Source organism: Eublepharis macularius, chromosome 3 (assembly GCF_028583425.1).
Source record: "Eublepharis macularius isolate TG4126 chromosome 3, MPM_Emac_v1.0, whole genome shotgun sequence".
In the NCBI taxonomy this organism is placed as follows: domain Eukaryota; kingdom Metazoa; phylum Chordata; class Lepidosauria; order Squamata; family Eublepharidae; genus Eublepharis; species Eublepharis macularius.
The window spans coordinates 157445089-157459046 of record NC_072792.1 but is presented as its reverse complement, the minus strand read 5'-3'; the positions used below and the strand labels follow the sequence as shown (position 1 = coordinate 157459046).

Here is a 13958-nt window from a genome sequence, read left to right as displayed (position 1 = left end):
AGGGGGAACGCATAGGAACGCGGTTCTGGCAGTTCCCCAAAGAGGTCACATATCAGGTGGCCCCGCCCATCTTACTCCCGGCCATTTTGGGCCCATTTTAGCCTGGATTGCGGCCAAAATGGCCCAGATTGGGCCTCTGACAGGTGGTGGATCACTCTCCCACTCAGCAGCGGCCCAATCCTGACCATTTGGGCCCCTTTTCGGTCATTTTCAGCCCCCTTTTGCCATTTTGGGCCCAATTTCGGCCCTGAATGGCCAGGATTGGGTCCAAAACAGCCAGGATAGGTGATGTCAGGGGTGTGTGGCATATGCAAATCAGTTATGCTAATGACACACTTCTGGTGATGTCAAGGGGTGTGGCATATGCAAATCAGTTATGCAAATGAGTTATGCTAATGAGTTCCTCCAGCTCTTTTTCTACGAAATGACCCCTGCTGGAGCCGATGGAAAAGCTTGCTCTACCTATTTCCCTTGTTTTTCAAACTATTGTATAGGTCCTAGAATCATGTGAAGTTTGCAGCTGGAAAAGTTCAGTTCTGTATTTAGGTGCACGGGGGTACCTTACTATGGGGCAGAAAGGAAAAATAAGAGTATTGAACCTGGGCAAGTATACTACTGAACTCAGAATTTTAAAAGCCTAGACTTAGATGATCCCATTTTTAATCTAGTTATGGTGTGCCATCTCCTCCCTGCCTCCAGTAACTACAAGTGTTGCTGTTTGAATTGCCAATAAAACCAGCTGTCAGCCATGTATCAGTCTGCTTGTTAGAATCCACTATGGCTAGTACAGGAATGGCTAACACTGGAGTGCCTTCGCTTGCCTTCATTCCTAGTTGAGGAAGCATGCTACTCATTTATAATCATTTTATGCTCCAAGTCCACCTTGTTCCTCTTCCTTCTGCTCTCCCACTAAGATGCCTGTCATCCTCAGGAGCACATAGGATCCTCCAAGTCTGTGGCGTAGTTGTCTCAATAGCCCAACAAAGAAGAAATCAGCATAAAGTTGGGATGCACGGGGCACTTTTACACCTTTCACTATTTTGTGTCATGTGCAAAACGTTAAGGCAATGGGAAGAGAGTCATTTACATATTAATATACAGTGTTGATAAAGAACTTTGAGGTTTTCATTGCATTTCACATACAGTATGTTATTTTGAGCCATACAGTGTTGTATGGTAGGTCTTTGTTCTAATCCCTGGATTGCAAATGGAGAGCTAAGCTTGAGAAAGCAGCCTGACTTTGGTCCCCAAATGAGTTCATGGTAGAGGTGAGATTCAAACCAGAGACTTTTCATCCACTGCTCGAACTGTAGTCTACTTCTGTTTGCTTATTAACTTAATATATATTTTAGCCAATAGGTATTATCTGAGACCACAGACGGATAGGTATTAGCCTGAGACCATTATGAAAATGGCTTTAAATACATTCTTACCATTGATGTTCCATCTGTGGTGCACCTGGAATATCCAAAGAAGCATCCAGATTGAAAATGAGGCCGAGGTTTTGAATCTCCTTCACGAATGCTGGAAATAAGTATTATCTGTGTTGCAGATTATTTTACAGTTAGAAACCACACTATTGTGCCCTGCATTGCACTTCCCTTTTTGTTCACTGTTGATATGATGCAAAGATGGAGTGGCCAGTGTTAGGTTGTCTTTGGAAGGTGTCACTGTCACTCCAACAGGCTTCACTTCTTTAATCAATTCCAAAATCACGGCACCCAGTGACATAACTCAGAAGTGCTGACATAGTCTTTAGCTATGCCAGCTGTGGTTCCATTACAAGCATCTTATAACTCTATGACTTACAGATTCAATAGCACCGTTCCTTTAAAGTACCCATGCAAATATCACAAGAGGTGTTTATGTATTTCTCTGGAGGAGTCATTGTAGGACTTATACTGTATCTGTGGCTAAGGTTCACAGGTGTTCCATATAAACTCTGAGGTCTGATGCTGTGCTAATGAGGAGGAAGGAATGGAGAAGAGGTGGCTGTGCCTCTGCTATCCTTTTAATTAGGGCTGCCATTTTTGACATTGGATCAGGTCAAATGCCTTTAACAGCAGCTTGATATGAATACATTTGTGGGTGATGATGCTGATATCCATGCTATGTACGTGAAAAGCTTTACTTGCTCATTCCTTTATACCGAGCTATTGTTAAAAGCACAGAGCAGGGCTTGGTGGCTTTTTCTGGCCAGTTGGCATCCCTGTTGTCAGCAGTATTTGTTTGAGAGCTAATGACACTGCATTTGGTGTTAGGAAATGCAAAAAGCTGAAGATACTAAACATAAAAAAACCTATTTCCTGTAGTATTTATCTTGGCCTGAGCTTAATTACAGTATTCATGTAAAAGTCCCGCTGAAGTCAATGAGAGATTTACTTGTGCATAGTTCATAGCAGAGTATTATTATAATTTAACATCTAAGGACTTTATACATTTTGCTTTATTTTTATTTTCTTTGGATTTCTATTCCACCCTCCCCATGAAGGGCTTAGGATGGATTACAACATTTAAAAAACACATTAAAATTAATTTATACAATTAAAACAAATAGATTTTTTAAAAACTTCACACGTAAAAATATACACTCAGATGGCGGCAATCAATAGCAGCAGACACAGCTTGATAAGATAAGGTGATGGACAACCCTAGTAGTCCTGTAGCACCTTTAAGACTAACCAACTTTACTGTAGCATAAGCTTTCGAGAATCACAGTTCTCTTCGTCAGATGCATCCTCCTTATCTAGTAGGGAGGGATTCAGATTTTATTCTTCTCCATTTTATCAGTCAGTGGAGGCCAAGCCCAACCTCACCGTATGCCTGGTGGAACATCTCCATCTTACAGGCCCGGCAAAACGATAACACATCCTGCTGGGCCCTGGTCTCAGTGGACAGAGTTCCACCAGGCTGGAGCCAGGACCGAGAAGGCCCTGGCTCTGGTTGAGGTCAGGCAGCCCTCCTTGGGGCCAGGGGCCACCTATAGATGTTTCCCGATCAGAGCGTCCTCTGGAGCACATATAGGGAGAGGCAGTCTCGCAGATACGCTGGTCCCAGTCCGCATAGGGCTTTTTAGGTTAATACCAAGACTTTGAACCTGATCCGGTACTCCACTGGCAACCAATGCAGCTGGTGCAATATAGGTTTATATGCGCTCCAATCAGCGCTCCTACAATAACACGCACTGCTGCATTTTGAACCAGCTGTAGTTTCCAGGTCAGGTTCAAGGGAAGCCCCATGTAGAGCAAGTTACAGTAATCCAGGCTAGAGATGACCGTTGCCTGGATCACTGGAGTTAAGTTGCTAACTGAGAGGTACAAGACAAGCTGCCTGGTCTATCGTAGATAAAAAAAGAGGACCTGGCAACCGCTGCGACCTGAGCCTCCATTTTCAAGGAGGCATCCAGAATCATGATGCCTTTAATTCCATGGCATGAATACATTGCTGTTCTCAATATAGGAGTGAATATAGGAGTTCTGACTTCTGAGTAGGCCTATGAATAATTTTGGAGCTTTGAATTGAACCACAGCCCTGAAGGAAATCATGTCCAGTCAAGGATTGCCAGGTCCCCAGCTCTCATTTCCTGATGTTGCTAGGACGAGTAGTGGAAGAATTTTTTAAACTGTTGTTTTTCCATAGAGTTCCCAGTAATTCTTAAAAGAGGGGTGCCATCACCAATGCCCCCCCCCCCGCTCTTCCACTAGTTGCCAGGTCATGCATGGCAATGCTAGTCCAGTCTCACCCTGTTGTGAAAATAAATAAATAAACAACAACATTATTTTAATAGCAGAGGAGGAAGCAAATACCAATCCTATGGAATAGAGAGGGTTTTTTGTCATATGTTCATTATGGCAGGTTACTGTCTTACATTTATAGTTTTTCTCATTTGCATTATTTTTTATCATATTTTGTATCATATTTTGCCTTAATAATTATTTTGGACTTAAAGAAGAATTTTTATATGAAAAAATTAAATCATTTGGCCATTTAAAAAAAAGTGTACAGTAGCGTGGAAACACATTCTCTCCCCCCTCCCCTTTTTACAGGCTTTCAAAAATAGTAAAGTAACTCTACAAATATGTTTGTCATTCAAAGCTCGAGCGCTAGATATTTTTGTGCACGGGAAAGTTTCACATGATGTCTGGCAAGATGGCTGCCTGTTCTCTGACCTCTTCACTCATCAAGTTAATTGAAATTTTAATAAATAGGTAATTTGCTATTAAGTAATTGACATAAAGTGTCATCAATGTTGAAATTAACTGTGTGGATAAAGTCCTGACCAATTACTAATGAATTCCATTGCGGGAGATGCAGGCAACAAAAGTCTGGAGTCAGTAGGCTTAGCTATAGTTTAACCAAAAGGTGAAACAGCTGTCTTCAGCCTATTTTGGAGACAAAGTTGCATGGAAGATATTTCGTGCATTTCTAGGGTGATGTAGGATAAAGTAAATTTTATGCAGTGCAAAACAGTGAACTCTCAAATAACAATTTAAAATAATTGTTTTGACCTTTCAGGGGAAAAATAAATTAAAGAAACATATGAAGAGAAACAAAGAAATGAAAACTGAACTGACAAATTTTGAGTTATGCATAAAGCTGGTCATTGACATGTTAAGAAGTTACATGTTCTTTCTGCTATAAGTTGGACTTTCAGTTTTTTGTTCTAAATATGGGCTATAGTGCAAATAAATTAGAGTTTTTTCCCCAGTTGGATAGTGGATTGCATCTTTGAATGTGGAATTGTTTCATGATTTGATTCCAGTAGCACCTAAAAGACCAAAAAGATTTCGAGTATAAGCTTTTGAGAGTCATCAGGCGTAAGGATTCCCTTACTTTGTAAATGGATCCCTCATTTGGTTATAGCCATAGAAAGCAGTGAGAAAACCATCAGCCTATAAGAAGGCTGGTGATCAAACCGTTTAGAATAAGAAACACATTTAAATCCAGTTTTTCCTAGCAAGTAGGGGGGGGGGGATGATAAGAATCATTATCTTCCCCATCTGTATTTTCTTGAGTTCCCAGGAAGCAGGGTGGAATACAATATTTTTAATAATGAATCCGCACAAAATCTGCCTAACAAGCTAGTGCTTGGAAGAGGCATATCTTGAATTCCTGGTAGGATTGAAAAAGGAAGCAGGAGCCTTCTGGCACCCTAAAGACTAGCCAAATTTATTCTGGCATAAAATGCATCTGATGAAGTGAACTCTGACTCAAGAAAATGTATCTAGGAATAACTTTTGTTAGTCTTTAAGGTGCTGTTTTATTCTGCTGCTACAGATTTAACATGAATACCCCCTGGAGTGGTCTGTGTAGACACTACCCAAAAATCCAGTGAAACTCAAATCCACACCATACGAACTATGCAATTGAAAAACATTTCTCTTTTCTCAAACTGCCCCGCTCCCACTAGCCTTAGCAGAGGCACAGAGAACTACATGGAATCTGCCCTGTTCCTTGAACCTGTAGACTCCTGGTCATGCATTTGGCAGTGTGGTTCAGGCTGTATTAGACATGATGGTTGCAGCTCCATGCAGTGAAACTTGGATCACCCCAATGACGGAGGGGGCAGGAGTGTGTGTCCAATTTTAGCAGCACAAAAGACATGTGGGTGAGGGGTTTTGAGCCCTCTCGATCCTTCTTGTTGAATTTTTTTTTGTACAGCTGTGTACAGTTTGGGTGTTGGACTTTGAACAGAAAAGAGTCTGTGGAGAAAAGCAGCAGGAGGTAAGATTCAAGCAAAGAAAGGGCTTGGTGTCCCTCCTCTGTCTTTTCTACTAAAATGAAAAAATTCACTCCACTATCTATGTGTAATTGGGGCAGTTCCATATTTACATGGAATCACTGTTGTCACATCTATTTTGGCCCTTTGTTCAACATGGAGCGGAGCAACAGTTGCATATGCCAGCCATGCTCTCATCCCTATGTCTAGCCTGACCTTCACGTGTTGACGAATAGACCAAAGGTATTGTATGTGCATTAACTGCAACATGCATACTCTGGAATCTGCAATCTTATCCCTTCCCCTCAAAATCAAGGAATAACGGTTACCTGCATCAGGGATTTGCTTGTTGCAATGAATACTCAGGTAGCATATATAGATATTGCCCCAATGCATGGGGGAGCGAGAGCTGCAAGGAAGCCATTTTATATTAGAATACTCATTTATTTTTGAGGATATTTATATACTTTTAAACTATTTACCTGTTGTATGGAACCTAACCAGTGATCAATGGAAATGGATCCTCTGTGTCCTTACGGTTGCTAAAAGACTTATACCACAACATTGGAACGACAAAAGCCTACTTCCTGTAATGTATTGGTTTGAGGATCTTATAAACTTGTCAGCATTTGAACATACTGCATATAGATGACAACGGTGTATTTTTAGATATTTGGAGACCTTTTATAGAAGTCTATATATAGATTTGTCACCATTGGTTTTTTTGGTTTTTTGCTTGGCATAAATAAATAAAAAAAATTAGAAAAAGTTTGGTGCTTGAAGGAACATGTCTCTATGCTGAGAGCAGAGGGAGAGAAGACAATAGGGTGGCTTGAAAACACCCTAGAAGTATTGATCCATATTTTAAACTGGTTTCATTTCTCTGAAAAAAACTATCAGCAGATTCCAGCTTTAATTGTAGGGAGACGTTCCAGACTGCTGTTTAACCTGGCAAATTGGTGTGCCTCCTTCCAGGTAGATCTCTTGCAGGTAAGTGTTTTGAAAGGTGATTTCCAGGAGACAATGTGATTTCACATGGGCATTTCATTGGAGTTAATAGTTCTTTCATGAAAACCTTTCCTAACTAAATCTAGAAGCAGAGTCATAGGTGTAGATTGCACCATCTGTTTTCAATATATCTGAGGACATATTCCAGGAAAGACAAGCTGGTGCAGAAATAACTCTAATAATTATGGTTGTGAGGTTTCCCCCTCCTTCCAGAATCAAAATAATTCACAAAAGTACCTCTAATGGACAGGCCTTCAAAAGAAGAGGGGGGAGCACTGATTACTTATATGTGAAAAATTCATTTACTTTTTTCGTGTTGCTTGGAACTAAATAACATAATATGAAATGTACTTCCAATAAAATTATATGGAGCCTTAGGAATGAAGTAAATTGCAAAATTTTGTCCATTTGTATTAATTACATTTATGCCCATACATTTAAAATTATTTGCCCCACGGGGATATAGTTTACAAAATTAGTTACTGAAATAATCCTTGTGATGTCTTACAGTCCTTCATTTAACTAACACATGGTAACATCTTAATGGGGCATGTTTAAGTTTTGATGTTATAATTACTGATTTGTTCCAGTAGTAGACAAATTTAGAAAGGGAAAGGGGGTTTCATGGTAAAATGTCTTCAAGCTTAAATCCAGCACTCTGACTTAGCAGATTTCTCAACTAAAAATCCCATGTATGATTGAATAAACCCTTTAGCTGTGGCTGTTGTGGGTTTTCCGGGCTGTATTGCCGTGGTCTTGGCATTGTAGTTCCTGACGTTTCACCAGCAGCTGTGGCTGGCATCTTTAGAGGTGTAGCACCTCTTTTGGTGCTACACCTCTGAAGATGCCAGCCACAGCTGCTGGCGAAACGTCAGGAACTACAATGCCAAGACCACGGCAATACAGCCCGGGAAACCCACAACAGCCATCGTTCTCCGGCCGTGAAAGCCTTCGACAAACCCTTTAGCTATTTTAAGGCTAACATACATTACTCTTTTTACATGGATAGATGATTATAAAGCAACTTTTTACCTTGGGGTTTGTTCGCATGTTGAGAAAGCACTTGCATGACCTAGAAATTTAAAGGCATGAAAAGAAAGGGGTACAGGGGTTGAGGGGTACACAACTATAAGATTCCACAGCATACCAGACATGAGGATGAAGGGAGTTTGAAGGGATCACAGGAATTTTAATTGTATGGCAATCCTCCCCAAGTAAATGTAAAGCCCAGAATGATGGAACTTCTGTAAACTTCATTTGCATACAATGTTATGGTGTGGCATCTAATAACTAATACAGTGTAAATAATATTGGTTTCTTCACTGCATTGATGTTGTACTTATAGTATACTGTAATAAATTATATTTCAGTATTTTATACTGTGCTTTCATTTTTGCAAAGACTTGTAGCTTTGCATTGTAGGCTGGTGATGTACTGAGTATTGTCGTAATTTATTTAAGCCTTTTAGAGGAAAAATTAAGTTCTGGTTTCAAATGATTCTTTATTGGTATTTAGGAAATGTTGCTGAAATGAATAATTAACTGCTTCAAGAAAGAATGACATGCCATTTTAAGTCGACCTCTCTGTTTAGCACCCAGTGGCTCTCTACAGTGCATATTGTGTGATCGGATTTGCCTGAAGAGCAGAAAAACCCAATTTAAATAAGTTTCTTGCTACCCCTAGAGCTCTGCATGCACCATTCAGCATCTGTTTTTGTGACTGAAAGAACATCAAGTAATTTTTTTAAAAAATTGCTCAGAAAATGTTAAGACAACAAGAGCTGCATTTAAAGACTATTCAACAACTATACAGAAAGCATTGATTACAAAGCTGCCTGTATTCTTCCCTGCAGAGAAGCTAAAGAAGGCTATTAAAACACATTCAGCTCTTACTTTTTGGGGTTAAATTCAGTAAAATCATTTCACTCTCGATGCGCAAATCCATTGGCATTGGTTCTGTGTGGGATTCTGGACTGAAAGTATGTGAAAGTGGCCCTGAATAAAGCACTTGGCAATATAAGCATTCCCCAAGCACCAATCGTGTAGACCCACCCTTACCATGTGAGCTGGACTATTTGCATACAGAATTAATATGCCAGCACTACACCCTCCCAAGTCACTGGTAGCTCTCAGGCTAAATGGGCAGATTCACATGACAAATATACACAAGACAGGGCATGAGTGGGGAAGTAAAAGGGTGGCATTGTTGGAAGCACTATGGACATTTCAAACAGTATTCCACAGCAAATGGGAAGCACACTGAAAACCTGAGAAGAGGAAAAATAGCTCTTTTTAAAAAAAAAATGGCGCAACCCCACATTGCAGACGGGACCCAAGTTACTTTGTCTGAAAAGGTTTTTTAAAAAAGGTAAAAAAAATATAGCAACTGGCAACCAAACCACTGGGGTCTGAAATGGCACAAAAAATCTGCTAGCTGACACCGTTTGTTGAAATTTGAAATGGAAGAAGAATGTGTGAAAGATTGTATGGTGAAATGGGCTAAAAATTTTGGGTATGATATACAAATGGAACAGTGGGAAAATATGTGGGTAAAGGGGCTCAAATTCACTTTGAGTTCCATACTTAAAGAACATTTCGATAAAATGATCTATCCTGATAAATGAGTAAAAGTATGTCAAACAAATGTTGGAAATGTGAGGAACATGAAGGAACATTTTATCATCTTTGGCGGACTTGCCCTAAAGCAAAAAAACATTGGTCACAAATTCATATGATAATACAAAAAATGTTGAAGATCAATATACAATTTAAACAAGAAGCCTTTTTGTTGGGATTAATGGATAAGCAGTTGGAAAACGAACATGGTATCTTATTTCTATATATGACAATAGCGGCTAGGCTTTTATATGCGCAAAAATGGAAAAGTACAGTATTGCCTTCAATCGTGGACTGGATTATGAAAATGATGGAGTTAGCGGAGATGGCTAAATTTACAGCTCTGATCAGAGATAAAACATTGTCTACCTTTATGGTTAACTGGAAACCCCTTACTGACTTTCTGTGTGAGACGAGGAAAAATGAACTGATGATTTGTGGTTTTGATTTCTAAGAAGACAAATTTGGGAAAAATAAATAGAAGTGGGGAAGTATTGAAAAGATAAATTATGGAGATATTAAAACTAAAAATATGTTTGTTAAAATATGATAGGTGTTGTAGAGAAAAATGGAAAATGAAATGTGTTATTTTTCTTTGTTATTTTCAGTTCTTTTTCTCTCTTTGTATTCTTTTTTTCTTTATTTTCTTTTCCTATTTCTTTGCCCTTTTTATTGGGCTTTTAATCTTATTAATAAAATAAAAGTATTTTTACTAAAAATCTGCTAGCAACCAGATTACAGCTTACAAAAGCTATGTAAAAAAGGGTTTTGATGTGAATATATGCTTCACCTGCAGCAATGGTGTTAATATAGGATGCATCTCTGTTTTGAGACACCTCTCTATTTTAAATGAGCACCCCTTGCATGTGTCAGCCTATTTAGTTGCTTGCTACAATTGTCAGTCAGTGGGGTTCAGTTCACATGTCGAGGCAAAACTGGTTTGGTACTATGGAAATGAGCCCTGTGCTTATGTGTTCTCTCCTTCCCTTGCATGCTCCAGTTCAATTAGTTTCTTCTTGTTTAGAGCAAACCATAATTTGCAATATCCATAGTTTGGTCTTGGAAGAGACTGATCTTCTAGACCCATTTCAATCTGGCTTTAGGCCAGCATTTCAAACAGAAACTGCTTGGGTCGCCTTGGTTGACGACTTCCATTGAGAATTAGACAGGGGGGATATGACCCTGCTAGTCCTGCTGGATCTCTCAGGAGCCTGCAGTATTATTGACCCATCGTATCTTCCTGAACTGCCTCTTGGTGCTGGGACTAAGGGGCATCATGTTATGGTGGTTTGAGTCCTATCTGGCAGGTTGGTCTCAAAATGTGGTGCTGGGGATTTCCTGTTCTGCCTCCTGGCCGATGGCCTGTGGAGTTCCTCGGGTTTTGATCTTATTCCTCATTCTATTTAATATGTGTATGAAGCCACTGAAAGAGGTCATCAGGAGAAAAGAGCAAGAGTCCTGTAGCACCTATAAGACTAACAAAATTTGTGGTAGGATATGAGCTTTTGTGAGTCATAGCTCACTTCTTCAGATATCTGTAGAAGGTATCTAAGGTTTGGGCTGTGGTGTCATCAATATGTGGACGATTCCCAGCTCTACCATCCCCCCTCACCTATTCCAGGGGTGCTGTTGATGTTTTGAGTCCGAGGTTGGAGTCAGTAATGGGCTGGATGAGGGTGAACAAGCTGAAACAGAATCCTGACGAGACACGTCGTTGAGGTTGGTAGAAAGGCAAACCAGGAACTTGAGATCTCTCCTTTCTTAGATGGGGGTTATACTTCCTTTGAAAAGTCAGGATCGCAGCTTGGGAGTGCTGCTTGACACATTAGTCACCTTAGTAGGTGCCTGCAGTGGTTTGGAATGCATTTGCTGGTACATCAGCTGCATCAGTTTCTGAGTAAGTCAGATCTAACCATAGTAACACATGCTTTAGTGACATCTAAATTGGACTATTGCAATGCACCCTGCTTCCACCACATTCACCTTGCTTGGAGCTACCCTTGAAGAGCATTCAGAAACTGCAGCTAGTGCAGAATGCTGTGGCTAGACTGCTGTTTGGGGCCAGCTATTGGGAGCATGTGACCTCTGATATTACAGCAATTACACTGGCTACTAATCTGCTCCTGAGCACAATTCAAGATGTTGGCTTTGGCCTTTAAAGCTCTGCATGGCTTGGGACTGGAGTATCTGGAGGACCTTCTCCCATATATTCCTGCCTGGGAATTAAGATCGCAGGGGGAGGCCTTCCTGATTGTTCCATAAGCTAAATAAGCTTACCTAGTGGTACACAAAAGAGGGCCTTTTGGGGGCAGTTCCATGATTATGGAATAGCATCCCCAGGGAAGTGTCCCTTTCTCCCTCACTGTTGATCTTCAGGAGGCAGCTGAAGATGTTTTTATTAAGCTTTGTTTTTAATTAACTTTGTTTCTTTGTTTACTGTGCTTTTCAACTTTGTTTTTATTCATTTTATGATCCCTTATATGTTTATATTGTAAGCCACATTGAGCTCCAGCAAGGTAGAAAGACAGCTAATAAATGTTTTAAACAAACAAATGTTTCAAACAAATAAATGTTTAAACAAACAAATAACATCCAAACTGGCAAGCAATGGCTTGAACCTTGTTCACATTGTTGGCAAGTTGAAACCATAATTTACGTGTTCAGAAGCTATAGTTCCTAACAACAATAACATTAGATTTATATACTGCCCTTCAGGACAACTTAACACCCACTCGGAGCGGTTAACAAAGTATGTTATTATTATCCCCACAACAATCACCCTGTGAGATGGGTGGGACTGAGAGAGCTCCAGATGGCTATGACTGACTCAAGGTCACCTAGCTGGCTTCATGCAGAGGAGTGGGGAATCCAACTTGGTTCTCCAGATTAGAGTCGCATAGCTCGTAACTACTGCACCAAACTGGATCTCTAAAGAGGAAGTAACCTAACTGAACTGACGCATATTTGAATACAAGAGAAGGGATGGAGCACATACACCAGCACTGGGCTTGTTTCTTTCTGCAAGATCAATCCATAGTTTGGCAGTGGAAGACTGAGTGAGGTGGAGAGGTGGAGAGTGCCACCAGTAATGGCATGACATCACTTCCAGGAAAATCCTGGAAATTAAGTCACATCTCTCTTGGAGTCACCTGAAACTCTGTGGTAAAACCATAGAGTTTCTGGTGATTCCTAGAGAGGACTGATGTCATTTCTGGGTTTTTCCAGGAAGTGACATCACACTATCACCCAACAGTCATTACTTTAGATTAATTTTTTTTCTGCTGGCCACACCAGTAGTGTACGGGATCCCCTACTTCTAGTGTATTTGGCATTATATATGAACCAGTGTAGTTTGAGTTAGAGCAGGTGAGTTAGAAAGAGGTACTGTTGACAATCAAAGAAGGACTGCAACTGGGTCGATGGAAACCCTAGTTTTATTTGTTGGTGCTTGGAAAAGATTTTTTTAGGACTGTTTTCTTACAACTTTTTTCTGTTTCTTTTCACAGGACAAGTTAAGCCAGGAGTGTGTGTTCAGAGAACAATTTGAAGAGAACTGGTATAACACATATTCATCAAACCTATATAAACATGTGGACACTGGAAGACGATATTACGTTGCATTAAATAAAGACGGGACTCCAAGAGAAGGGACTAGGACTAAACGGCATCAAAAGTTCACACATTTTTTACCTAGACCAGTGGACCCTGAGAAAGTCCCTGAACTATATAAGGATATATTAAGCCAAAGTTGACAAAGACATTTCCTTCACTTGAGCCCTTAAAAAAAGTAACCACTATAAAGGTTTCATGCGGTGGGTTCTTAATTGATTAGCTGTGTCATCACATCAGCTCCACTGTTGCCAAACTTTGTCGCATGCATAATGTATGATGGAGGCTTGGATGGAAAATGCTGATTTTGCTCTGCACTTAAAAGGGTTTGTCTTCCTGGAGGAGAGCCTGTTCCCACTTGCTTGATTTTTTTTGTGAGAGAAAGGAAGGAAGGGAGTGAGAATGTGTGAGAGTGAACAAGAGGATGAAAGAGAGCTGAAGCAAGAAGGAAGGGGGGGAAGGCCTGATGCATGCTGGGAAAAAGAGACGCTATTAAATTTTTTGATCTGTTGTACTTCATACTATATCAGCATAGCTGCCATACTTTGTCTCATCAGAAATTTTGGCTGGTGGCCTGCTCAAGTGTACGCTGCGTTTTTTTTTTAAAAAGAAAAAAGGCATGGAGGGAGAGTACAGTCTTACTTATAACGATGACAGCAACAAGAAAAAGAGAGGCTCTTTTTTGGTTCAATTTGACTGCTCAAGTGGGAGTCGCCCCTCGCTGAGTTTAAAGCAAGGACCTCTTAGTGAAATATGAAAAGACTTAAAAAAAATAATAAAAAAAATAAATAAAAGTTAAATTTATTTATAGAAATTCCAAAGGCAACATTTTATTTATTTTATATATTTATTTATTATATAGAGTTTATTTTTAATGAAATATGTGTACAGGCCAGTTAGGCAGTTTGGAAGCTTTAGGCTCTGTGATACATTTCAGTGGCAAAGGCCACTAGGAACCTGTGATAAGAATAAAAAAATCTCATGCAAGTCAAACATAAAGGTGCATG

The 13958-nt window shown here is 40.0% G+C and overlaps 1 protein-coding gene across 1 annotated transcript in view; it reads left to right on the top strand.

Annotated features, from left to right (window-relative positions):
• FGF9 (fibroblast growth factor 9) overlaps positions 1-13697 on the top strand; it is a 54867-nt gene extending 41170 nt beyond the window's left edge. The window contains exon 3 of the mRNA XM_054974251.1: positions 12849-13697. Coding sequence (XP_054830226.1) covers positions 12849-13094 — 246 coding nt within the window. The 3' untranslated portion in view covers positions 13095-13697. The remainder of the gene's footprint in view (positions 1-12848) is intronic.
• Positions 13698-13958: the final 261 nt, after the last annotated feature.